We start from the raw sequence: 26,967 nt of genomic DNA on the forward strand, positions 1-26,967 counted from the left end.
CAGCAACATCAGATCCCAGCTGGGTCTGTGACCTACACCATAGCTCATGGCAACACCAGATTCTTAACCCACTGAGCAAGGCTAGGGATCGAACCCACAACCTCATGGTTCTTAGTCAGATTAGTTTCTTCCGCACCACAATGGGAACTCCAGGAAGGATGCATTTATAACAGAGAAACCTGGAATTATTGCTGTAACCAACTGTTGGAACTTAACATAACCCATAATGGTAACAAAGTCCATTGTGTGATTCCTGATGTGATGCGGTGAGCCAACCACATCCCTTGTATAGCGTTCTTGACAACAGTGTTTAAGCTGTATCTGATGGTCAAGAAACAGACCAGTTCAAAGTGTGATGTGTTTTATAAAATGACTGAACTTTTCTGAAATGTCAACATCATGAAAGATAAGAAGTCAGAGGAATTATTCTAGTTCTCAGTGGAAGGAGACTAAAAAACATAGCTAATGTCATCCATAATACTTAATTGGTTTCTCTATCCAGCAACAAAAGTTCATAAAATGCATTATTGGAACAATTAAGCAAATTCAAATATAGATTATATGTTAGGTATTTTTATTATCTGTGTTAAATTCCTTGGCATGATTGTGGTTATGTTGGGGAATGTTCTTGTTCTTGGGAGGTACATGCTGAAGTATTTAGGAGTAAAGGGCCTTAATGTCTGTAACTTCCAAATGTTTCCTCAAAAATTGGTGGGTGCACACAGAGAGTGTATGCCAATGCGGAAAAATGTTAACAGTTGATAAATTTCAGTGAAGGGTATTTTGTTTTGAAATTTCCAAAGTAAAATGTTGGAGGAAAAAGGAAGAAGGAAAATAAACCATCTTCTATCATCATGGGATGAAAACTTTTTAAAACTTTAAATATATATGTATATATATATATGTGTATGTGTGTATGTATGTTGTATTTAATTATTTATTTTATGCATATAGTTTGATTTTGACAAAGCCAACCACGATAAGTATATTATTTATTTATTCATTTATTGGCCACAGTGTACAGTGGTTTGATGTGGATCTCAGTTCCCAGCCCAGGGATTGAACCCAGGCCACAGCAATGAAGCACCAAGTCCTAACCACTAGCCCACTGGGGAACTCCCCAAAACTTTTTTTTATTAAGAAAGTTTACATCACTTAGCCTCATCACTTAGCTGCAACAGTTATCAACACATGGCAGTTTTGCTTCATCCCTTCACTCCAGTGGACCCTGGGCCTCCTTTCTAAGCAGATCTCAGACATAATTTTGTAATTCCTTCTCTTTAAAGAACAAAACGGGAGTTCCTGTCATGACTCAGCCGTTAGCAAACCCGACTAGCATCCATGAGGATGTGGGTTCCATCCCTGGCCTTGCTCAGTGGGTTAAGGATCTGACGTTGCCATGAGCTGTGGTGCAGGTCACAGACGTGGCTCGGATTCCGAGTTGCTGTGGCTCTGGTGTAGGCCAGCAGCTACAGCTCTGATTGGACCCCTAGCCTGGGAACCTCCGTATGCCACAAGTGGGGATCTAAAAAGGCCCCCCCCCAAAAAAAAAGACCCTCCAAAAAAAAGGGACAAAATGTAACATAGCAGTAAATTAATACATCCCTTTATACCCCAAACCCTGCCTCAAGACATCAACTCCAGGGCAGTGTTGTTTCACCTCTTCCCTTTCCCACTTACTAGATTACCTTGAAGCCAATCCAAGACATTGACTAGAACAAATTTACAAAGGTTTTTTCACTTCAGGCTTTAAAATTTTTTTCCCACATTTTATAACCATAGGGTACCTATATTTGTAAACTTATGCTTAAAATCATTTCAGAAGTACAGAAACGTGTAAATGTATGAGTCTTTTTAAATCTTGTTTTTTCTTTCTTTTTTTTTTTTTGCTTTTTAGGGCCTCACCTGCGGCATTTCAAAGTTCCCTGGCTGGGGGTCAAATTGGAACTGCAGCCAACGGCCACAGCCACGGCAACAAGGGGTTTGAGCTGTGTCTGCAACCTACACCACAGCTCACGGCAACGCTGGATTCTTAACCCACTGAATGAGGCCAGGGATTGAACCTGCGTCCTCATGGATCCTAATCGGGTTCGTTACTGCTGAGCCACAATGGGAACTCCTTGTTTTTTTATTTTAATGTAACAGAAATTTCATCAAATTGGCAGATAATATTTTTCTGGAGATTTTATACTCTACTGACCCCAAACTGGATGCTGCACGAGCGATTTTAAAAAAAATCGAATGCCGTAATCTCTACAAGTTTGTGGGTGAGACCCAGCCAGGCAAACACGATAAGATTAAAAGGGTAAGTTGAAAGGTTCTCTGTCCCCTCAGAGAAAACCATTAGCCCATCACAATCTTATGGCTTTATTCTAAGCCCTTTACACTCATTCTTATTTAATCTTTACATCAATCTTCTGAGGCCTGTCCTGTAAATGAAAAAACTGAGGCTTGGGAGGGATTAAATAACTTGCCTACGGAAGCACAGTTAGCCAGAATTCAAAGCCAAGTCTCACTTCAAACTTTTACTCTCTCATCCTGGAAGTGAGAGGAGGCCTCAAATTTTGTCTAGGTCCGGAGGCAAGAAAATGAATTTGTAAAGGAAATGGGCCTCATAATGAGGTATGTGTATGAGACCCTAAGGACCTGCTTTTAACTACTTCCTTCTTCCACAGTTTGTCAGGTTCTCTCAGATGGTGCTCGCCTGCCTTCTTTGGTTCAGTTATCAATTATCTCTCCTATTTGCTGAAGGGTTTTCCCTTTGCCAGAAAGCTCGTAACACAAGCTGTACTGATAACCACACCCTGCCTCATGAATCTTCCTTGGGTAATACTCTACTTCTTGTTTTACTTAGTAGGTTAATGCCACATTGTTTTCAATGTGAAAATTCTGTTATGAAAATCACACTATTGTGACTTGATTAAAAGATGGCATAGGCAGAAGCTATATATATTACATATTTGTCAGGGAAATCTCAACCCACCTTTCTAGGTAAAGTTCTCTTTTCAGGGAGGAAGCTCTTTGTGGCACAAACACTGTAGGATGAAGCCCTGGGGTTCTAACACGAGGAACCTTGTCTTTTCTAGGAAAACTACGAAAGTCTTCCAAAAGGGGTCGCCAGTGCTAAGCCCAGTAACGTACAGCTAGAAGCTGAACTGAAGGCTGAAGATTTCATAGTGGATGTAAGTAGTTAGCCCAGTAATGTCCTAAACAAAGAATTTATTTAAGATAAAGCACGCCTCCACCAATATAGCAGTAGAACGTATTCATTATAGAAAATTTGGAAAATACAGAAAGATGGAAGAGAATCACCTGTGATCTCACAGAAAGAACTAACATTAAGCCGTTTTTATTTTATTTTATTTTGTCTTTTTAGAGCCACATCCCTGGCATATGGAGGTTCCCAGACAAGGGGTGAATTGGAGCTGTAGCTACTGGTCTACGCCACGGCCACAGCAACTCAGGACCTGAGCCGAATCTGCCATCTACACCACAGCTCATGGCAACACTGTATTCCTAACCCACTGAGCAAGGCCAGGGTTCATAGCCTCATGGATACTAGCCAGGTTCGTTAACCACTGAGCCACGACGGGAACTCCAAGCAGTTTTTAAATTTTCTTTGACATATTGTCGATATTTTTTATGTGATTGTGGTCATATGATTTGTAGAACACTATATATATTGATTTCTGAATGTTTCCTTATCAAAAAAGTAATACATGCCAATTATTTTTTAATTGCCTACTTACACACATATACACATACACACACACATACACACACTCACACAAGAAAAATGTTAAAGAGTTCTTGTTGTAGCTCAGTGGGTTAAGAGGATGTTGTTTCTGAGGATGTGGCTTTGATCCCTGGCCTGACTCAGTGGGTTAAGGATCCAGTGTTGCTGTGGTTGTGGCCTCAACAGTAACTCCAATTTGACTCCTGACTCTGAAACCTGCATATGCTGCAAGTGCGGCTGTTAAAAAAAAAGAAAGAAAAAAGTTAAGACTTTCTGACTCCTGTTTTCATAGAGGCTGTACTATCTTCTTGTATCCTAATGAGAATGCCAAATGGCTTTCTCACATAGTCTTCTGTTTCCTCTAAGAAGTTCTTTTCAGAGTTTTACTCCACTGAAATCTCAGGACATTGTTCCCTATGTATTTTTTCCTATAAGCCTCTAACTTGTTATTTTCTTGTTGACACAACTCCGAGTGAACGGTGATCTCTCCATAACTATTCCTCACCGAGGGACATGGTGAGTGAACTGCCTTGGGCCCCTCTCTGTATTTGCTTGGCTGCGTGTTGAAGTGCCTCAGAGCTGCAGAGCTTGGCTGCTGTTTTCTGTTACACTAGATAAGTTTCCACCAGAATGAAGGGATCTTTCATCCTGACTACCTGAGACTCTGAAAGGCTTCACTCTCCAGAATTTTTTCTCTGTCACGTGTCTGCCCTTGCCCTCAGTGCGGTGCATTACTTCTAGTCAACCCCTCACTTCCCGTCGGATTTTTCTGCCAAAGTGAATCTCCCAGTGGATGGAGGACCAGAGGTGCTTCGGGTGACTGCCAGGCATAGAAGATGATATACACATGCCCAGTAGATATGAAAAGGAGTTTAGCTTTCTTTTTAAACTGTAGGCAAATTGAAGCAACAGTGAGTATTTTGATTATCAGACATATAAGATTAAAAAATTGTGTAAGATTTTATGGTAATAAAGGTATGTGGATATGGGAGTGTAATTTGATATCAGAGACCAAACTCAGGCCAATATTAACTGACTCAGATATTTCTTTTTTTTTTTTTTTGCCTTTTCTAGGGCTACTCCTGCGGCATGTGGAGGTTCCCAGGCTAGGAGTCTAATCAGAGCTGTAGCCGTTGGCCTACGTCAGAGCCACAGCAGTGCAGCATCCGAACCACATCTGCGACCTAGACCACAGCTCACAGCGACACCGGATCCTTAACCCACTGAGCAAGGCCAGGGATTGAACCTGCAACCTCATGGTTCCTAGTCAGATTCGTTAACCACTGTGCCACACGGGAACTCCTGACTCAACTATTTCATTCTGGGAACTTGTCCTAAGGAGATAATCAGTTTTGCCCCCAAAAAAACACAAATATATTTATTGTGGCATTATTATAGTGTGAAATAGGGAAAAACGTATGTCTCTTAATAGGAAATTCAGTGGAATAGTGCAAACATTAAAAGTTGTTTTTAACATGGAAATATGTTTATAATTGGGAAAATACATATGGAATTATATTATTTTTATTTTTTTAAATGTATATACATGTATAGTTCCTACTGTGGCAAGGTGAGTTAATAATCCAGCATGTCTCTGTGGAGGCACAGGTTCTATCCCTGGCCCAGCAGAGTGGGTTAAGGATCTGGAGTTGCTGCAGCTGTGGTGTAGGTTGCAGATGTGGCTTGGATTTAGTCGCTGGCCTGGGAACTTCTATATGCTGCATGTGGGGTCAAAAATACAAAAAAAATTTAAAAACTTTTAAAAATTGGAGTTCCCATTGTGGCTCAGTGGTTAACAAACCCAACTAGCATCCATGAGGATGCGGGTTCAATCCATAGCCTCTCTCAGTGGGTGAAGGATCTGGTGTTGCCATGAGCTGTGGTGTTGGTCACACATGCAGCTCGGATCCCGTGTTGCTGTGGCTCTGGTGTAGGCTGGCGGCTATAGCTCTGATTGGACTCCTAGCTCGGGAACCTCCATATGCCGAGGGTGCAGCCCTAAAAAGACAAAAAGAAAAAAAAAATTAAATAAATGTATATTCATGTATTCAGTGAACACATTGACAAAAATTCTAGATATATTAAGATGTTAACACTGTTTCTACCTGAGTCGTGGAATTGCAGGTGATTTTTTTTTTTTTTATAGTGAGTATGGTACAAGAGTTTCATAATCTGAAAAAAAATCCTTTTTGTTTTAAGATGGGTAAAACCCATCTATATTCTGAAAAAGCAGGAAAATTGCTAATTAAATATCTTACCATATATTAGTATCTAGTTTTAGCTTGACAGTGTGGTATATTTTACCATATGTGGGTCCTTTAGGACAGTATGTAGCAACTTTCATGGTTACTTAATGAGCTGTAAAACATAATTTACTATTTGTAATTAAAGATTCATAGTTGTTAGCCTGTAGCTACTTTTTTACTTCTGAGTCCTTGATTAAGAATGGGATCTCAGAGTTCCTGTCGTGGCGCAGTGGTTAAGGAATCCGACTAGGAACCATGAGGTTGCGGGCTCGGTCCCTGCCCTTGCTCAGTGGGTTAACGATCCGGCGTTGCCGTGAGCTGCGGTGTAGGTTGTAGACACGGCTTGGATCCTGCGTTGCTGTGGCTCTGGCGTAGGCCGGGAGCTACAGCTCCGATTAGACCCCCTAGCCTGGGAACCTCCATATGCCGCAGGAAGCGGCCCAAAGAAATAGCAAAAAAAAAAAAAAAAAAAAAAAAAAAAGAATGGGATCTCCAAGAAGTTCCCCTCATGACTCAGTGGTTAACCGTGAGGTTGCAGGTTCAATCCTTGGCCTTGCTCAGGAGGTTAAGGATCTGGCGTTGCCATGAGCTGTGGTGTAGGTCGCAGATGCTGTTTGGATCCTGCATTGCTATGGATCTGGCATAGGCCAGCAGCTACAGCTCCGATTCGACCCCTAGCCTGGGAACCTCCATATGCGGCGGGAGCTGTCCAAGAAATGGCAAAAAAGACAAAAAAAAAAAAAAGGGTATCTCCAGGAGTTTCTACTGCGGCACAGCAGGATCAGCGGTGTCTATAGAGCCAGGACACAGGTTCCATCCCCAGGCCTGCACAGTGAGTTAAAGGAGCCCACATTGCTCAGCCCTAGCCCAGGAATTCCATATGCCATGGGATGGCCAAAAAAGATTTTTTTTAAAAAAAAGAATAGAATAGAACCTCCAGCTATTGTAACACCACCCTTCTGGAAAAATAACTTACCAAATCTTACAGTTATGCGTTATAGAGAAAATAAGGATTACCTTTTATTCCTATTCTAAAGCCAAGGAAATAAATACCAAAGAGCTAGTGGCACTTATGAAAACTTGATTAGTGTCCATGCCTTACCATGATGGGTAAAAATGTCAGGGCTACATTGGGTCCTTCCCATGTGAAACAACATCCAGAAGAGAGCCTTGTGTGGGCATGATCTCTGGGAGTGTGGGGAGGCCTGAGCAGTTCTCCCTCACAGGTAAAGAGATGTATCTCTGAAGCCAGTGGACCATGCAGAGTGGGAGGGCTGGCCTTGTGCTAGGACCCCTGGTCTTACTTCTGAATCACAGCTGGACCTCACATGTCCACCTTTCATAGACCACTGGCAGCATAGCCACCAAAGCTCATAGTGGTTTTCTTCCACCATCACCCATAGAATGAGCTCCTCTTATCATCTGTTCTTTTCTGGACTGTCATCACCACATTACTCTATTTCTTCCCCTTATTTCATTTCCAATCTTTCCTCTTGTAATGAACCCATTCCACTCCGTAATTAACTAACTCCCCTGTATTGTCAGCCCCTTTGCTGACCATCTCTGCCTTTGTTGCAGCCTGGCTGTTCCCTGAGAACCTGATTCCCCTGCAGCTCTTTCAGGAAAAGCATGTTCCTCAGGGTCAGGAGACCTTCCTGTTTCCTATACCACTACAAGACCCGATCCTCTGAGACTCACATCCTTAAGCCAGCTACTGTCATCTTGGTTGGAGATTTTGACATGGTTTAGAGCCTTCCTCTTTGCTCCGGTTCCTACCATCATCTGTAGTAACTTACCAGTCCATATGGCGCCAACTCTCATCTCTTTATCCTCATCTTCAGTGACCTTATCCACCTCAGCCAACATGCTCAGCAAATTATATTCTGAACCTTACTGATATTTGAAAATACCCTCCCTCTAAAAATCACTAATTTAAAGGAGTTTCTGCTGTGGTGGAGTGGGTTAAGAATCCAACTTGGGTTGGGTTACTGTGGAGACATGGGTTCAATTCCTGGCCCGGGAACTTCCATTTGCTGTGAGTGCAGCTATAAAACTGAATAAATAAATAAAATTTTTAAATAAAAATCATTAAAGAGTTCCCAGATGGCCTAGTGGTTAAGTATCCCGTGTTGTCACTGCTGTGGCTTGGATCACTGCTATGTTGCAGGTTTGATCCCTGGCCTAGGAATCCTACCATGGACCCCCCCCCCAAAAAAAAAAAAAATCACTAATTTAATCATCTCATCTCTGTCCATAAACCCCTTTCTTCCTTATTTGCTTGTTCCTAGCACATCTGTACCTCTAGTTTATTGTCTCCTAACTTTCTTTCTGCTTATCTTTATTTCTCTCTCAGTCCAACATTTAGATCCTGTTTCCATTAATTCAGTCATTTTCTGCAGTTACCCTCACCTCACTTGCCTTTCTTTTCACCCCCCTTGAAAAAGGCTGAGTGACGATTCATGGTCATCTATCCTAGCTGGACCCTCTGGACTATCTGGCAAGCTTAGTGCAGTTCTTCCAGTCTCCATTGTGACTGTTTCAACCATCTTTACTCCTCCCAAATCTCCAGACCTGCTCCCCAATCCCATCTGTGTTCACTCTCAGTGATTAATTCCACTTTGGCTCTTATTTCTGAGATAAAAATATAGATCATTAGGTAGGAACTCTCTCAACCTATACCTCCAAACAAGCAAGCCTGCTCCATCTACAGCTATGTTCAGCCTTCCCTCTGGCACAATGGAGAAATGTCTCTCTTCCTGTCAAAGGCTAAGGGTAACCCTTCTACTTGTCTTCTAGGCTAGGGTTCCAATAGAACATTCTGTGATGATGAAAATGTTACGTCTCTGTGCTGTCCACTTTGGTAGCAACAAGCCACAAATGGCTGTTGAGCACCTGAAATGTGGCTGCTGTGACTTAAAAACTAATTTTGTTTATTTATTTATTCATTCATTTATTTATTTTGCCTTTTTAGGGCCACACCCAAGGCATATGGAGGTTCCCAGCCTAGGAGTCAAATCAGAGCTGCTGCTGCCGGCCTATGCCACAGCCACAGCAACACGGGATCGGAGCCACGTCTGTGTTCTACTACATCACAGCTCACAACAATGCCAGATCCTTAACCCACTGAATGAGGCCAGGGATCAAATCGGCATCCTCATGGATACTATTCAGGTTTGTTAGCGCTGAATCATGACGGGAACTCCCTCATTTTATTCTTTTTTTTTTTCTTCTTTTTTTGTATTTTCTAGGGCTGCACCCACGGCATATGGAGGTTCCCAGGCTAGGGGTCCAATCGGAGCTACAGCCGCCAGCCTACGGCAGGGCCACAGCAACATCTGTGACCAACACCACAGCTCATGGCAACACCTGATCCTTAACCCAACGAGCAGGGCCAGGGATTCAATCTGCAACTTCATGGTTCCTAGTTGGATTCATTAACCACTGTGCCACGACGGGAACTTCATTTTATTCTTGTATGTAATGTTAATGACTTGCCCTGCAAAAGGCCAAGCCACATGTGGCCCAGTGGCTACCGCATTGGACAGTGCAGCCAGAGAGCCATTTGTCTCAGCACATCTGCAGAACCTTATGGTATTTATTCTCTCCCCTCTCTCTCTTTGACTTTCCCATCTGCATTTAAACAGACTTTCATCTTAATAAAATAATGAACCACACTCTTCTTCACCCGTCTCCCCTTCTGCAGGGTCAAAGTCATCGAAAACTTGTGGCCCCTTACCTTTTCTGGGTACTGTGTTCCATTCCATATTCTTCCCTCTTGCCTCTCTTAACAGCCAAACTTTTTTTTTTTTTGTCTTTTTTTTTTGTCTTTTTGCCATTTCTTGGGCTGCTCCCGCAGCATATGGAGGTTCCCAGGCTAGGGGTCTAATCAGAGCTGTAGTCGCTGGCCCACGTCAGAGCCACAGCAACTCGGGATCCGAGCCACGTCTGCAGCCTACACTACAGCTCACGGCAACACCGGATCCTTAACCCACTGAGCAAGGCCAGGGATCGAACCCACAACCTCATGGTTCCTAGTCAGATTCGCCAACCACTGAGCCATGATGGGAACTCCAACAGCCAAACTTCTAAGAGTTATCTTCTCTCTTTTATTTATTTTACTTCTGAATATTTTTGGGTCACCATCGCTATAGATATACCTCATTTTGTTGTGAATCACTTTACTGTACTTGACATGTATTGCGTTTTTTACAAATTGAAGGCTTGCAGCAGTCTGCCTCAAGCAAGTCTATCAGCACCATTTTTCCAAAAGCATTTGCTCATTTTGTGTCCCTGGGTCCCATTTTGGTAATTCTCAAAATATTCTCAAAACTTTTTCTTTACTGTTATATTTGTTATGGTGATCAGTGATCTTTGATGTTACTATTGCACAAAGATGATGACTTACTGAAAGCTCAGAATGATGGTTAGCATTTTTTAGCAAGAAAGTTTTTTTTGTTTGTTTTTGTTTTTTGGGGGGTTTTTTTTTGTTTGTTTTGTTTTGCTTTTTAGGGTCACACCTGTGGCATATGGAAGTTGCCAGACTAGGGATTGAATCAGAGCTGCAGCCGCCAGCCTACACCACACCTCACGGCAACGCCAGATCCTTAACCCACTGAGCAAGGCCAGGGATCAAACCCACATCCTCATGGATACTAGTCGGGTTTGTTTCCTTTGAGCCACAGTGGGAACTCCAAGGAAGTATTTTTAAATTAAAGTATGTACATTGTTGGAGTTCTCTTGTGGCACATCTAAGGATCTGGTGTGGTCACTGCAGCAGCTTGGATGGCTGCTGTGGCATGGGTTTGATCTCTGGCCTGGGAACTTGCACATGCCAGAGGCAGACACACACACACACACACAAAAGTACATACTTTTTTTTTTTTCCCAAGGGCCGAAAGTGTGACATGTGGAAGTTCCCAGGCTAGGGGTCCAAGTGGAATTGCAACTGCCAGCCTTTACCACAGCCACAGCAATGCCAGATCCGAGCCACGTCTGTGACCTACACTGCAGCTCACAGCAATGCCAGATCCTTGACTCATTGAGCAGGGCCAGGGATTGAACCCTCATCCTCATGGATCTTAGCCGGGTTCATAACTGCTGAGACACAATGGGAACTCCTGTTTTTTTAAGACATAATGCTCTTGCACACTTAATCAACTACAGGATTGTATAAACATAACTTTTATGCACTGGGAAACCAAAGAGTTCATATGATTTGCTTTATGTTACAGTCTGTAATGAAACCTGCGACATCTGCAAGGTCTACCTGTATTAAAACTACTCTCACCAGAATCACCAGTGACTTAAGTGTTTCTAAAACCAGCGGACAGTTTCATTCCCCCTGCCTGAGGGCTCTTTCTTCTGCCTGGAATTATTTTCTTTCCTCCCTAGGCCTGGTTAATTCCTGCCCACTTATTAATGAAGTCACTTTCCCAGGAAAACATTCCCAGTCATTCCCCAGGAGCCCCAGACTACTAGATTCCCTAGTTACAAAATTTCTCCGCACCGCTTGTTTTTCCTTGGTAACTCTTAAAACAAATGTGGTTAGATAATTACTTTTATAATTATTCCTTCAACTTCAGTCTAGGCCACGTGGTCTGAAGGGGCCGGGATTTTATCAGATGTCCTTGTATCTCTCCACCTCAGTGCCTGACCCCTGTCTATCACATAGTGGGTGTTGCATTTATGCCCTACTTATGTTGAAAGCATAGCTACCTACCCCACTCCACCCAGGTTCAAAGGCCAAGGTCCTATGGATCATGTACCAGAGCTGCTTTTATTCTGCTGTGAACTACCTTACCTGGGCTCTTACTTCTCAACCTCTGGAGAGCTCTGCTTCCTTTCCTGTGATGCCCCCACAACCCTGAATTCAATTTTCATTGCTATTATATAAGTGATCACTTATTTATTGCTTGTGTTAAGGTTATCAACATGGATTACGGGATGGAAGACAAGAATCCTATTGATAATGTTCGCTTCTATTGTAAGAGTGACCCCAACAAGGCAATCATAATTACTAAAAATCAGGTAACTATTAGATAAAACAAATATACTGTAGTGGCACTTGGCAAGTCTTTATAGTAAATTTGCATGCAGGTTAAGTCCTAAAGTCAATGTGTATAGTTAAAAAAAAAAAAGAAGACAGAGTTCCCTGGTGGGTCACTGGGTTAAGAATCTGATGTTTTCACTGCTGAGGCTCTGGTCACTGCTGTGGCAAGGGTTCGATCTCAGGCTCAGGAACTTACACATGCTGTGTGCATACCTCCCCCCAAAAAAGAAACATTTTTAAAACTAAAGTATACCTGATTTTGTGTGGACTAGACCGTTTTAACAGCTAATTTTTCCTGTTTGCTGTACACAGATGAAAGCTCTGATTTTTGCTTTAGAGGCTAGGTTGTAAATCTAGTGGGAAGGGAGTGTCATATGTTGGAAGTCATCTAAGTTAAATATGCTTATTTGCATATCTTCTGTGTGAGAGTCTGTAGCCATCATGTAATTATATCACACAAACCTTCATGTTCATTTATTAATGGATTTAAAAATTGCAGGACATTTTGCAGTATGACAGCTATCTTGAATTCTTCTCTCTGGATTATCATTGGGATATAATAGCAAAACAACATGGTACTTTTAATTACAGCACTGAGCTTGGAGCTTAGGAACAACTGATCTCTCTCTTTAGTGTGTGAATTTAAGGTGACAGTGAAATATTTCCATCTTTAAAAAGGTTTCACAGCTTTTGCCAGAGAGATTTGCTGAACAGCTAATTCGAGTTTACTGTAAGAAGACGGATGAAAAGAGTCTGTTTGCTGCACGACAGCATTTTGTTCAGTGGTGCTTAGACAATGATTTCACCAAGCCACAGGTGGGTGAGTTCTTGTTCACATAGGTAATACAAATTTTTATTTTTCTAAAGAGATGCTTACTTCCTTCTCAAAAGCTCTCATGTAAATAATGGTCATTTGGTTTTGGTTTGGGAGAAAAGTTTTCCACGTTCAGTTTTCCTCTTAAAATATCTGGATCCATGTCAACCAGCGATTTCTTCTGCAGCAATTGTGAGTGGGTGCTCTGTTTATCAGCATTGTCCTAATAATCTAAGGATGTCTAAGGATGATGAACATGTGACTAGTACTTGACAGTGTCCTCACCAGTTGTCTAACCCAATCCTTTCAGTGACCCCGAGAAGTGAGACATCGTGTCAACTTACAGAGAAAGTTACCAAAGCTGAGTAGTTAGCTTATTGAAGGCCACATATGACTGACAATAAGTTTTCTAACTTGTTTGAAACTCAATGTTCCCAAACTTGTAACCTATTTAAATTCTCCACTTACCAATCCCATAGAGAATGTTGTTGAACTTGTGCCTTATTGACCTGCACCTCTTGGGTGCCTGGCACAGAGAACATGACCAATAGATATTTGTTGGCTGAATGGATACAGTTGGCAGGCAGGTGGGAAATGGCAGTCCACTTCCTAGTCTAGTACTTTCTCTCACAAACCCATAGTTGCTTCCCACTCCCATACACACATTATGTGCTGAAGGAAACAATGAAAGGTCAGACGTGAAAGGGTAGCAGTGTACGTCAGGTCTTTGTCACGTGCCAGAGCGAGAGACAGATGAGTTCTGTTGGTATCAGAGCCTTGGGGGATGGTCAGAAAAGCCTTAGGAAGGAGGAAAGGCTCTACTAGATCCAGGAGGCCAGATGGTGTTTGGATGAGTAGCAGAGAGAAAGGTGCACGTATTTGGCAATGGGAGCAACACAAAATGAATGAAACTGGCACAAGTCGAGTGTGTTTGGGGGTGATGAGGAGACTGGTCTTACTGGAGGAGAAAAGTCTTATTGTTGAGGTGGCAGGGAAAACAGGAAAAGTTGTGTTGATTGTGGAGAACCTTGGATAATGGCTGAGAAAGATTTTTTTCTTATGTACAGTGGGGAGGGAATTGTTGAGAGCATTCAAGATGTACTGCGTGGCTGTAATTCTTATTTACATCTGTGTTTTTATCTCCAGCTGGAGTGAGAATAAGGAAGTATGTCTGTCTTAGGTACTATAGATCCTAAGAAAACTAAACCCCTGATGAAGAAGGAAAACTCTAGCAGCAGATGGATTGGAATGTGGGGAGACTGGAAGCAGAGAGACGAGGCTATTCAAGTTCAGCCATGTGGCGATAACTGCCTTAAATCCAGATATATTCAGTCAGTGAAAGTGCTTTCACCAGGCCCTGTGTTAGGTACCTGGAACAGTACCTGATGCAGACAGTTCCCGAGGGTCTCTGCTCTAGTTGGGGATAACAGACACAAGAGTAAATGACAATGACTGTGGCCTGGTAAGTGCTTTGGGGTTGGGGGCAGCATGTACAGTCTTAGAGGTGCAAAAAGGAGAAGGGTTTAAGCCAGACTTGGTTGGCTGGGAAAGGTTTATGTGAAGACAGACTTGGAAGCTGAGATATGAAGGATGGGTGAGGAGTCAATGGATAAGGGGGGTGGGGGAGGCCAAAGGTGAGGGGGGTGTGTCTGGGGCCCTAAGCATAGTCCTGTAACCCAAGAGCACAAGAGAAATGGGAGCCGTTGGAGTGTTTTAAGCAGGAGAATGACATACTCAAGTTGGCATTTGTACAGTTCATTAGAGTTGAAATTAGGATGGGTAGAAATAAGAATGTCCGGTAGAAATAGAGATGACTTGGAAGAAAATAATGTTGCCTTTGAGATGGACAGGTGTTCCAAATTTGAGTGTCGTGGGGCCGCTTTTGTCTTTTTTTTTTTTTTTTTTTTGGCTATTTCTTGGGCCGCTCCTGCAGCATATGGAGGTTCCCAGGCTAGGGGTCGAATCGGAGCTGTAGCCACTGGCCTACGCCAGAGCTACAGCAACTCGGGATCCGAGACGCATCTGCGACCTACACCACAGCTCATGGCAACGCCAGATCATCAACCCGCTGAGCAAGGGCAGGGACCAAACCCACAACCACATGGTTCCTAGTCGGATTTGTTAACCACTGCGCCATGACGGGAACTCCGGGCCGCTTTTAATAATAGTTTTATCGGAGTTCCCATTGTGGCTCCATGGAAATGAATCTGACTAGTATCCATGAGGACTTGGGTTCGATCCCTGGCCTCGCTCAGTGTGTGAACGACCCAGCATTGCCGTGAGCTGTGATGTAGGTGCAGACGTTGCTCGGCTCTGGCATTGCTGTGGCTGTGGTGGAGGCCAGCAGCCACAGCTCCGATGCGACCCCTAGCCTGGGAACTTCCATATGCTGCAGGTGCGGCCCTAAAAAAGACAAATAATAATAATAATAGCTTTATCAAGTCAGATACAGTGTAGTTCAACAGAAGAAATGTAATCAGGAGACGAGATACGAAAGCTTTAGCAAAGCTACATGGGCAGAGGATAGTGAGACAACAGCAGGAAGCTGCCGCCACCTCTAGGTAGGAGGTGAGAGTCCAGGTGCTGGACCACCTGCAGAAGCTACAATGACAGAAGAGTCATGGCCAAGACTACCCAGCCGGAGGGGTTAAAGGAGAAACACCCTGGTTTCTCTGCTCCCCTTCTCTTCCAGTTTCCTACCAGTGCCTCCCATTGACCTGACTGGACGCCAGTAGGCATGGAGCTGGGAGATGTAGTTCACGAGAGCAGTTCCTGTTACACAGAGCAGGGCAGAGGAGGGCCAAGAGAGGATCTGGGAGCAAACAGGCAAACAAGGGCCATGATAGTCTATCACATGCCTTCTCTTCCTAGTGCAATAAAGGCTCTCAAGTTCCTGAACCCTCAGATAACCTAGAAAGATCTATCCACAAGTTCAAGAATGGTTCAGGAAAGAGGTGTTAGAGGGCCTGCTTTCTTGCACACTTGGTGTCACTTCACTTGGAGGCCATCCCCCATTTTGGGTGGAGTCTATGCTGATGGGGCCAAAGTTACAGCTTTGATTACAGAGCAATTTCAAGTTCTGCAGGTACACGCTGTCCTTCCCCCTTTTGTTGTCTTATAGACCTGGGCCGTTTATTACAGAGAGGACTAAGCAAGGATCCAGTGCAGCTCCTCCTTCTGGAAAACCAGGACAGAGTATGTTCTGTGAAGGTCGTGAAGGGAGAGGGCCGCAGAAGCTGGCAGTATGCTGCTTCTGGCTGTCTTTGAAAAGAATAGGTCTGGTGGCTTTTTCTCCAAAGGCTCTTCCTACCTCGGACTGTGGTGCTTCTAATTTGGCCTGTGCACAGAGCATCTATATATTCTGAGGTTTCCCATGAGTAAGTCTGTCAAGAAGCAACATGTCTGCAGAACAAGAATATGTGTCCCTGAGATGTTTGCTCAAAACCATGAAAACTGGCTTTTCCCTATTCCTAGTTTCTCTCTCTTTGGCAGGATGGTGATGTTGTAGCCCCACTTATAACGCCTCAAAAATTGGAGTGGAATTCCACGCATTCAGACCAGAGTCAAGCTCGCACCCGAGAAGCATCCAAATCCAGAGTCCGACTTTTTGCAAAGGACTCGGTGTGAACGTCTGCATTCAGTTATTTACAGAAAGCTTCTCCCCGCCCCCCAATCAATTTAGGGCATATGATCACAGAGCTCTACAAATTTAGTGATAACTAGTGCTTTTTATTTTATATTTTGAATGTACACACATGCTCATTCATTTTTATTCAGAGAAACAGGAATTAGGCAAACCTTGTTACATGAGCTATGGAAAGCACTGCCTTGCCTATTATTAATATTAATCGAAGCCTTTCTTCTTTAGCAGTCTATTTTCTTAGAATAACCACTCTTTTATATGCTTCTAACTCTTATGACATATGATTGTTTTTTTAAAAAATTGGAAATAAGACAAAGGTGCACACTGGAATTTGCAGTTGGGCTTGCCATGAACAGCTGTGGTTAAAAACAAAAGGTAACATCCAAGCCCCCTGAGGAGGCACCCCTCACCCATGATTTGAGGGCAGCTCTCCTTCGACAGTCAGAACCTTAGTGAAGGGCACCTTGCTCACCCTCTCAGCTCCCGTAAGCTGCTGGGTTGGGGTCCACAGTAGGTGAGGGTGAAGAGTGGGCTCCTGCTCTTTGGTGAGAGGCTTGATTGACTTGTTGAAAAGATCTGAGGGCTCGACCTCCTCTGAAGTGGCACATTAAACTACCTTATAGGAGGCCCCCAGCCCCCATGGCAGAGGGATCCCCCAAACTGGATTGTTCTTGGGGTCCACTGTGGCTCCAGCCTGGGTTAGTTTCTTTCTGTCCTGGTTACTAGCTGCCCAAGCCCTGAGGGCTTGACCACTGCCATGCCTGCAGAAGGCAGCTCCCCTCCCACCTGCCCTCTGCATCTTGCTTGGGTGCTGATCAGAGGTCATCCTCAGGGCTACTCAGAGCCGGGACTTCGTTCTTGCCAGTTCAGTGCATTTCATAGGTTTCAAAGCGCAGACTGAGCTGCCTGTGCTGAGATGAAGTGATCACCCAGTGAATTTCAGGTTCCCCTTTGTGTCTCTACCTCTAGCGGTGGAGTAGGCCCCACTGTGGTTGAACAGTGGTCCTGAGCTGAGGGCACTCCCCCCCTGCCCCAACACACATCCCCAGTGCTACAGAAACTTACCAAGAACAAAGTCTGGACTTAGAGCCAGAGCTGATGGCTGCCAGGTGCAAGGCACTGGGGAGTGCAGTCACGAGCCCCTAACATCTTATGCTCTGACACACCCTTACAATAGCGTCCCTGTCAGGCTGGGAGTGCAGAGCCAGCCCTGACTCCTCGGGCTGAGAGGAGGGGAGGAACTCAGACCACAGGCCAGTGGATTATCCACAGGGTCTTAGGAGTGCTGCCACCTTCCACTGTATAACCAGGATCTCTCTGTTGACATGAGGGTGACATGTATTTGGAATGTCTGCCGTCCTCCCTCAGTTATCACGCCTCCCCCATCCCTCTGTAGATAATCGAGAGTTGACCCTCATTCATAGAATAGTTAAAACTCTTCTCTCCCACCACAATGCTATGTGGTGGGGACGTGGTCACATGTGGGCTCATAAACGCACAAGGAAAGTGGTTCATGGTGCCGGGTCATCTCTGTTTTGACCAAGGTGCCTCTAGAACATTCAGTGGGGAGAATTATCCGTCTCAGACTTAATGTGCCCAGACCCAAGGTAACGAATGTAATGTTTTTCTACTAAGATTGTTTTATTTTTGCAACTCCTACCTTTAAATCATTGTCTCAGTGTTGTATCATTTTGCTCTGAGAAACAACTTGAATCTATTTTGTTTGCATCTTTTGTTACATGTAAGGTAACTGCACTTTATGCTCTTTGCAACTGTTTTAATTATGGGAACCAAGTGCCATTTACAAGGTTAAATTTTTCTTAAGAAGCAGCTTCACTGTTTGTATAAAAACCAAGACTTTAACAGTTTGGCCTTTGGAGTTACTGAGTATTGTCACCTTGAGAACATAAATAGAGCTGCAAGTTAAAGTGACTGGTTACTTCATCTGGGTAAGGGAAACAACTGCAATAAAGCTTCATGAATGTATCTCCACTTTGACACCAACCGTGTCTTCCTTGATGACTTTCTCTCACACAAAAGTGTGCCCAGTTTTGACCCTTTTGTGCAAAAGAAATGCATTTTTGTCTAGGAATGCACCTGGATGTTGCTTTGTACCTCATTACCATGCTGGGTCTTTAAGAGGGGTTGATAGTAACAGAGCCCATGTTACTTGGCTTCCTCACTCAATAATGAATCTTCTGGAGTTCCCTGGTGGCTCAGCAGGTAAAGGATCTGGTGTTGTCATGCTGTGGTATGGGTTTGTTTTTTGGGTTTTTTTTTAGCCTTTTTCTAGGGCAGCACACACCGCATACGGAAGTTCCCAGACTAGTGGTCTAATCGGGGCTGTAGCCACCGGCCTACACCACGGCTACTGCAACATGGGATCTGAGCCGCGTCTGTAACCTACACCACAGCTCACGGCAACGCCAGATTCTTAACCCACTAAGCGAGGCCAGGGATCAAACCCGCAACCTCATGGTTCCTAGTCGGATTCATTAACCACTGAGCCACGACAGGAACTCCCTATGGTATGGGTTTGATCCCAGGAACTTCCACATGTCCTGAGCATGTCTTAAAAAAGAAAAAAGAAAAAAAATCTAGCAGCAGGCAAGCACTAGCATGGGAAGGGATAAATGGATTTTTATTCCTTTTTTATTTCCTAGTTTTTCTGAGCTCCTGTTTTGCCTTCCTCCTTTTCCACCTCCCTAAGGTTCCCATTTACAGAATTTCTTCTTCTTTACCCAAATATGCATATTGTTCATTTGCTGCTTTCATATTTTCCTCGTGGATTCAAATAAGAGATTTGTAAGCACCTGGCACACTGGTAGCAAACGGAAAGCCCTCAGTGTCCTGGGGAAAGAAGGCTGCTGCTGGAGTCTTTATTAATTTCACTCTCGAATCCAAGTGTCTGTGATTTGACAATATTCTTTAGGTTAAAATAACTTCTAAACTATGTAGACTAGAGTCCCATTTTATAAGATATACATATATATATATATATCTCCTTGGAAAATTGTCTGGAAGGATATACGTGAAAATGTTCGTGTTTTAGAGAGTGACTGAATTTTGAAGGGAGGCAATTTAAAATTTTTTAAATCTTCTGGTTTTGCTACAATAAACATGTATCGTGTAATTTCGAAAAAGGTGATTCTCATGAGGGATTCTGTGCTGCTCTGGTGAGTATAAGCGTCCTTCTGTCCTTCAAAGTCTGCCCTCCAGGAGAACATTGCCTGTCACCATTCTTGGTCCTCAGGTGACAGGGGGCTCGCTTACAGCCACAGTCCACACTAAGACACTTGGTCATCTGTGTGTTGGACAGAATAGACTGCCCTCTGTGAAGGAGGCCTCACCGGCATCCAGGGCAGGTTCAAGCATCCGTTGCCTCGGGAAGCTGCCCACCATGGGGGCTTCAGCTCAGGACCCAGGCCTCCAGCTCCTTGATGCAGAACTGCTCCTGCCGGGCCAGCACCTCATTGTTGAAGGTTGCACAGGGGTGACTCCCCCCATGATACAAGTCTCCATCCAACCACAGCCCAAAGTGGCCACTAAAGAGAAGAGGGAAGTCTTGGCATGGCTCACTCCTGGGTGTTGAGACCTTTCAGGCTGCACCAGCAACTCTTGGCCACACCCTGACCATAGCCCCATTTTCCCTTTGTTTCATCTCTGCTTAAACCAATTTATCCCAAATTGTTAGGGACTTGCGTGTTGTCCCCCAGAGTTTAGAGCATTTTTTTTTAACAATTCAGTGATTTTTTGATAAATACATCCAGTGGTACAGCCATCACCACAATCCAGTTTTAGAACACTTGGAATGTTTTTAAGACAGCAATGCTTAACCAAAGGAGGGACTCTCACAAGTGTGGACCGTGAGCCCAAAACATGCCAAGAGAGCATCCATTGTAATCCCCTCGTTTGGTGGCAAACCTAGGCTGGAGCTGGGAGGTGGGTTACTGCAAGTCAGCAATGGCAGATATGTTCTGTGTCAGGGTGCCTCTCAATGGAAGCTTTTAAAGCAGTTGGGAGAGCAAAGAACTGGTACTAATCAAACAATGCTTTCATCTGTGCCCTCAGGATAAGACTTATTTTGCCTGAATTTGCAGGTCACACCAGACTAACCTTGTCTTCCTACCCCCCCCACCTCCCACCTCTTTCTCTTTCTCTCTGTCTCTCTCTCTCACAACACACACACACACCAGGTTCCCAGGCAGATGCATGCCTTCCTCTAGTGAGTTATACTCCCTGTGATTACAGGGCTGATGGGTAAATTTGAGGCTTGCCCATCCTCTGACTCTAGCCTCTAGCCCACTGTGTGGAATGCTGTTCCCAAAGTTACACAAATTCAGACTAAGCTGTCACCATTTAAACACTTTGGAGGAGAATTCATGCCATCCTCTCAATATTGACTTAGAGCGGGGGTTAGGGTTTTGGCTGAGGGACTGGGAAATGTCCCTGGGAGTGGGAAATGTGAAAGGGAGAGACTTGAAGGTTAACCAGCAGCCTTCCCATTTTGTCTGGAGCAGCCTAGCCAGTGTTTTCAGACGGGAGAAGGAACCAGGGCACAGACCATCTCAAGACTCGAGACATGGGGAGAACTGAGACACGCACCTGCCACAGCCTATCATCAGTAAATCCAAGTCTCCTTTCACAAAGAAAGAGTTGCTTCCTGTCCACTTAAAGACCTGTGATGACAGGAAAAGCCTCTGGTTACTACGTGAATCCTGCCCTTGCAGTCTGACTCTACACCACTGGGTGGCAGTGTTGTGGAGGGAACAGAACATCCAGGCCCCAGATAAGCTGCATTCAGAAGTACTTAGGGCTCCTACCTCTTAAAATATCTTTTCAGTCTCCCTGGAGTTCACCTCCTCTTGCCTCCCAAGCTGAATTCCCACAGCCCCAAAGCCCTTCTATTCTAGGAATAGGCCAGAACTCTCTGAGGCTTCCTGCTTCCGAAGCTGGAAAGAGGAGGGGAAAAGTCCCAGTCAGGAGTTGGGCCCTGACCTTACCATTGACTGTTTGCTCCCACTTGATACCAAGTCTGCTCACTCCCCTACCCCTTTTGCTGCCTCCCACTCAGTTCCTCAGCAAGTGTTGTGGGTCCCACCCTAAAGAGACCCAACTACCACCATTTCTGTCCCATCCTTCCTGGCCTGTCACTCTTCCCTGGATGACAGCTTCCTATGGGCCTCTGCTTCTACTGTCTCCTGCCCACAGCCCATCTCTGCATGGCAGTCCGAGTGGTCTATCAAAATGTAATCGCATATTGGCCCTCCTCTGCTAAAGCCCTCCGATGGCCCTGGCAATGGGAATGGAATCCAGCTACTTCCAACAGCCAAAAGCCCAACCTGCTTTACCCTTGATTTCCTTTCCAGCCTCTTCTCCTCCTTACTGATTGTACCTCATCCACACTGGCCCTTCTGCCCCTGGAACACCTGAAACTATTGCTCTTCCAGAACCTTCACGCTGACTGATCCCTTTGTCCAGAGTGCTCTTCCCCCAGCTCCTCAAATGGCTCATGGCTCACTTCTCATCCTTCAGCCCAAATATCATCCCAGAGAAATTTTAAGTAGCCCCTCTTCCCAGGCCCTGTTCATATAGCAACATCCCACTGACTGCCGTGATAACACGTAAAGCTCCATGAAGTCTGTCTTGATTCTAGTAATATTCCCAAGACTTGCTCTAGATGTTTGTCGAGGGAACAAATTGTTCAAGAGTCAATGTAGCTAATAAAAAGATTTTTAAAAGGCTACAGAGTAAAGCATATAATTAATTGCAAAAAAATAAATAATCTGAGCAACCAAAGGGTTTTTAGCAAGAAAATGGACTAATAAAAGATAAGCTCTGGACTCAGTAGAGATAATATTTAACAAGTGACCACAAGAAGACAGAACTATTCAAATCCTCTGCTTTCCTTAAGGAACATGACCTTGAAATTTAAAGGAGGAAGATAAACATTGCTACAGAAAAAAATTAAGACCATGTTTGTGGTGCTTCTTGGAATTGTGGTCAAGGAACTGCTGGGAATTCATGAAGAACACAAGAAGTGCCAGAAGACCAAAGACTGGCAAAAATTAACCAGTTTTTGACAAGATGAGATCCCATAACAATAGCCTGGGAAGACTAGTAATCCACTGAAACAATCATTCATTCCATTCAAGAATTTTTTTAAGAGTTCCCTTTGTGGCTCAGTGGTTAACGAACCTGACTAGGATCCATAAGGATGCAGGTTCAATCCCTGACCTTGCTCAGTGGGTTAAGGACCCGGCATTGCTGTGAGTTGTGGTGTAGGTCACAAATGCGGCTCAGATCCCGCGTTGCTGTGGCTGTGGCTGTGGCATAGTCTAGCAGCTACAGCTCCAATTTGACTCCTAGACTGGGAACTTCCATATGCTGTGGGTGCAGCCCTAAAATAGCAAAAAAAAAAAAAATTAGCACTTAGCACCAGGCACTGTTTTAGGTACTGGATAGAACAGTGAGCATAGACAAAAATTCCTCTCTCCTGAGACTCCCATTCTCGTGGCACAAGGAAGGTAAATAAGTAAAATAAATAATATGTTAGGGGGTGACAATGCTAAGGAGAAAGAAGTAGAGAAGGACGATGAGTTTCCAGGGGCTGGAGTGTTATAAATTTGAGCCAGGTGGTCAGGGAGGGCTTGGTGGAGAGGGCTATATGTAAACAGAATCCTGAAGGAAGTGAGAACTGACCCACGTGGAGATCCTGTGGAGGGCATGCTAAGCAGAATAGCCTGTGCAAAGGCCCTGAGGTGGGAACGGCTTATGTGTTTAAAAACCAGCCTAGAGGTCATTGTGGCTACAGCAGAGTGAGGGAGAGGGAAAGTAGCAAGAAATGACATCAGAGAAAAGCCAGAAAAGGCAGGGACTTGTGGGTTATTGTGAAGACTTTGGCTTTTCTCTGAGGGAGAGGGAAGTCACTGGCAGCATGGCACCCAGGAGTGACATGCTCTGACTTAGGTTGTAAAAGGGTCACTCCAGAAACTGCTGACTGGAGATGGAGGTAATAGGAGGCTCTAGCAGGAAACAGACAAGTAATGATGGTGGCTTGAACCAGGGCGACAGCAAAGGACATGGTGAGAAGTGGTGGCCGCTGGATAGAGATAGAAAGAGAAAGAAGAGCCATCACACTAGGCTGACAGCTCAGATGTAGGTGTGAAGGAGTTAAGAAGGACTCCAAAATTTTGAATTTCAATGGCAGGAAAGATGGAGGCACCGTTAACTTTGTCAGGGAAGTGGCAGGAAGAAAATCAGCTTTGAACACGTGACGCTTGAAATGCCATGCATGATCCAATTGGAGACACTGGGGAGTGACTGGAAAAGGAAAAGAGGGTAGTCAGAGAAAAGATGAGAACCAACACCTGAGCTCTGAGACCTTGTAGTGTTAAAAGGTTGGGGAGATGAGGAGGAACCAGCAAAGGATTCTGCCAGAGAGGTGTCGGTGCAATAGGAGGAACATTCTGCAGCTTGAGAATTCTAGTTCATGGACTCTGGTGAAGGCTGCTGGTGAAGACTAGTATCCAGCCTGGGTTTCCTAGAACAAGTGGCCCCTCTCCTGGTCCCTGATAAGATGGCCAGGCTGGCCGATGGAGGCAGTGCAATGGGTATGGTGCGTTTTGCCTTTAGCAAGGCAGTCAGTCCCAGCTCCTTGTGACCTTGTCATGTGACCAGGTGACCATATTTCTGGATGTAGCTGTGGGTGTCCTGTGCATCGGAGAGGACATCTCTAATGGCAGCCATGCACCTGGAACAAGCACTTCCCCCATTTGGTCTATCTCGTTCTTTCAACTTCCTCTTCTCTCTCGCCCTCTGAAAAATCAGCTTGGCCAAACCCTGGTTGTGGATGAACCCTCCCATCCACGCTCTCCCTGCCTGAGCCTGAGGTACCAAATGTTGCTAGAGAAAAGCGCTAACACCAAAGTAACTGGCCTCAGACCTCCACTCAGCACTCTTGTTTCTCTAGTTTTTTTCCAGCAGGCTTTTCTTTCCATTCCTCTGACACCTTCGCACCCCTCGACCTTCACACCCTCTCCCATCCCCACCCTTAGATGATGGCCTCAACTGACAAGGCAAAGAAGATAAAGCCACTGGGCATGTCCGGCTTCATCTTCCTACCCCCACAACCACAGGTCTGCTGCACTTGGACCAATTCCAACTTTCCAGCCTGAATCTGGATACAGGAGGAGTGACAAACCTCCCCTCAAGCCAGTCAGTGGTTGCCAGGGATGGAGTGGGCTTTTTTTTTTTTTTTTCCTTGGCCTCCCCGCAGCAGATGGAGTTCCCAGGCCAAGGATGAGATCCAAGCCACAGTTGTGACCTAAGCCATGGCCACACTGGATCCTTAAATCCACTATGCCAGGTGGGGGATCGAAGCTGCATCCCAGCACTTTCCGTTTTGCCACAGCAGGAACTCCTGAGTGAGCATTTTTAAATAAAGGAGGATGCTCTGCCTGCCTCTGCCCTGCTGCACTCCCTCTGTGGAAGGATGGAGGAATGCCAGGCACCCAGCCTAGGGAGTGGAGTTGGGGGCCACTGGGACCGACGCCCAGATTCTTCGTCCTGCCATAGATCCCACTCCCCTCCTGGAAGGTTAAGAGCATCACCTTCAGCTGTGGAGAGAAGGTGAAGAGGAATGTCTCGCCAGTACCGTAGAAGTTCTTGCTGAGTCGAATAGCCGAGGAGGAGAAGGCACCAAACATCTAGAAAGCAGAAGAGCTTGCAGTCTGCGCTATACTGGCAGCCCCACGCTCCAGGGTCAGAAGTATAGGCCTGACTTAAAGAAGTTCCTGGGTGTCCTAGGGCAGAGGCAGAGGTGGGAGACACCCTCGGGAGCCCATCAGCACACGTCCCCCGCCCCCCCCCAAACACTCCCCAGCGTGGCTCACTTGGCCATCGTGGTCCCTCAGCACCAGCAGCACTGGCCCGTTGTGGCCCTCCATCTGCCTGTACAGGCTCCGCAGACTGAAGCCGTTCCTCGATGTGCAGAAGGCCAGACTCCAGGAGTGTCCAGTGACTCTCGGGGGGAGGTGAAGGCTGAGCTGGGGGTGGGGCTGAAGATGAGCAAGGGTTCTGGTCCTCTCACCCTCCCTGCTCCATCTCCTTGGGGTCTGGGAGGGCTGAGGTTCAACAGCCCCCACCCACAAGCAGGAGACTTTACAGGTTACAGAGTAGTTTACTGTTTCCAGGGCACTTGCATGGCAATTAGCATCAGCCCTCAGAGAGAGGGACTGTTCTTCCCATTTTACAGATGAGGAAACTGAGGTCCAGGGAGATGAGGCAACTGGCCTAAAGCCCACATGGGGAATAAGTGGCAGAGCCAGGATTTGAACCCAGGTCGGAGGGGTCACCTTGGCCCCCAGCAGCCAGAGAACAGATGGGATGCTGAATTCTCAATTCCCCACCTCATCCTCCCACCCCCACCCCAGCTTTGGCATCAGTTCCCAATGACTAGTTCTACTTAAGAAGTCGGTTTTTTCACTACATCCTTAACTTCCTGGCCCAGTGCAGAAGCTGGAGCTAGGGTTACTGGATCCTTTTTCAAGAAAGGGAAGAAAAGCCCAGAGAGGAGAAATGATTTGCCCAAGATGACACAGCGAACTGAGGACAGAGCAGGAGTGACCCCACCTGGCTGAGGTCCAGCCAGGAGGGCAGGAGGGTGGGACTCAGGCTCAGGATGAAACCCTTGTACCGTGGACTGTGCCCGAACCTGCCTGATCTCCGAGGCTCCCAGAACCTGGCTGGCCTCTGCCAGCTGGGGCTCCACGGGATCTTCAGGAGCAGGAGCTGGGGCTGGCACTGTGTCCCCCTCGTCTTCCTCTTCCTCACCCTCCTCCTCAGACAGAGCGTCCTCCACCTGGCTGGGCTGTGAAAACACAAAGAAGCCCAGTGAGTCAAAGGTCAAGGAGACACCAGCTTCCACACCTTCGGAGCCCGAAGACCTCGGCTGCCTCCTCATCCTGCCCAGGCCTCTGCGGTGGCCAGCCCAGCCGGAGAAAGCTGCTGACCACACCTGCCCCTACCTCCAGCCGGCTCCCTCCCTGCCCCTGCCAGCCATACCCAGCAGATGTGGCCATGGGCCCCGAGTTTTGTCTGTCTGATTGCTCTATATCCAGAGTGGGTGCCAGGGATTGCATTCTAAGCTTGGGGGCAGGAGAGAAAGGCAGGTGGCAGCCCAGCCCTGGGAGCTGCAATTGTGTGCACTTGACATGACATAACGATGATAATAACAGATATAGTGGCAGATGTTGACAGAACACACACTTGACTAGGCCTGAGTGAAATGCTTGCTGTGCAAGATCTCGCTGAATTTTTCCAAGAGTTCTAAGAAGAATGTGTTGCTTTTTGTTTGTTTGGCCCGGGGCCAGGGATCGAACCCGTGCCACAGCAGTGACAACACTGAATCTTAACCATTAGGCCACCAGGGAACTCCAAGAATGTGCTTCTTCTTATCCCCATTTTACAAAAGAAGAA

At 45.5% G+C, this 26,967-nt stretch overlaps 2 protein-coding genes across 6 annotated transcripts in view; one reads left to right on the plus strand and one right to left on the minus strand.

Annotated features, from left to right (window-relative positions):
- Window positions 1-18,480, plus strand: part of SAMHD1 (SAM and HD domain containing deoxynucleoside triphosphate triphosphohydrolase 1) — a 53,105-nt gene extending 34,625 nt beyond the window's left edge. For 2 of the 5 annotated variants that reach the window (XM_047771141.1, XM_047771143.1), the window contains 5 exons: window positions 2,166-2,305; window positions 3,087-3,182; window positions 11,905-12,009; window positions 12,710-12,847; window positions 16,338-18,480. In XM_047771141.1, the coding sequence (XP_047627097.1) occupies window positions 2,166-2,305; window positions 3,087-3,182; window positions 11,905-12,009; window positions 12,710-12,847; window positions 16,338-16,472 (614 nt within the window). In that variant the 3' untranslated portion in view covers window positions 16,473-18,480. Of the gene's footprint in view, window positions 1-2,165; window positions 2,306-3,086; window positions 3,183-11,904; window positions 12,010-12,709; window positions 12,848-13,991; window positions 14,308-15,966 lie in introns of all 5 variants that reach the window. The other 3 variants (XR_007133863.1, XR_007133862.1, XM_047771142.1) reach the window with 3 other exon arrangements.
- A 935-nt stretch (window positions 18,481-19,415) lies between these two features.
- On the minus strand, window positions 19,416-26,570 carry TLDC2 (TBC/LysM-associated domain containing 2). Its single transcript, XM_047770178.1, has 6 exons — window positions 26,436-26,570; window positions 26,204-26,359; window positions 25,383-25,535; window positions 25,101-25,196; window positions 21,094-21,167; window positions 19,416-20,033 (listed from the first exon to the last, which is right to left on the minus strand). The coding sequence occupies exons 1-6, from the start codon at window positions 26,568-26,570 to the stop codon at window positions 19,898-19,900; spliced, it is 750 nt and encodes a 249-aa protein (XP_047626134.1). The 3' UTR covers window positions 19,416-19,897.
- Window positions 26,571-26,967: the final 397 nt, after the last annotated feature.

Source organism: Phacochoerus africanus, chromosome 3, assembly GCF_016906955.1.
Source record: "Phacochoerus africanus isolate WHEZ1 chromosome 3, ROS_Pafr_v1, whole genome shotgun sequence".
Classification (NCBI taxonomy): Eukaryota; Metazoa; Chordata; class Mammalia; order Artiodactyla; family Suidae; genus Phacochoerus; species Phacochoerus africanus.

What these genes read in the sequence shown, in the direction of transcription:
- TLDC2 (XM_047770178.1), bottom strand. Translation starts at nt 26,570, where the DNA reads ATGGCCACATCTGCTGGGTATGGCTGGCAGGGGCAGGGAGGGAGCCGG. An exon ending in GAGCCTCGGAGATCAGGCAG is followed by an intron (nt 25,536 to 26,203) that starts GTTCGGGCACAG and finishes CCCCACCCCCAG; the next exon opens with CTCAGCCTTCACCTCCCCCC. An exon ending in TGAGGGACCACGATGGCCAA is followed by an intron (nt 25,197 to 25,382) that starts GTGAGCCACGCT and finishes TCTGCTTTCTAG; the next exon opens with ATGTTTGGTGCCTTCTCCTC.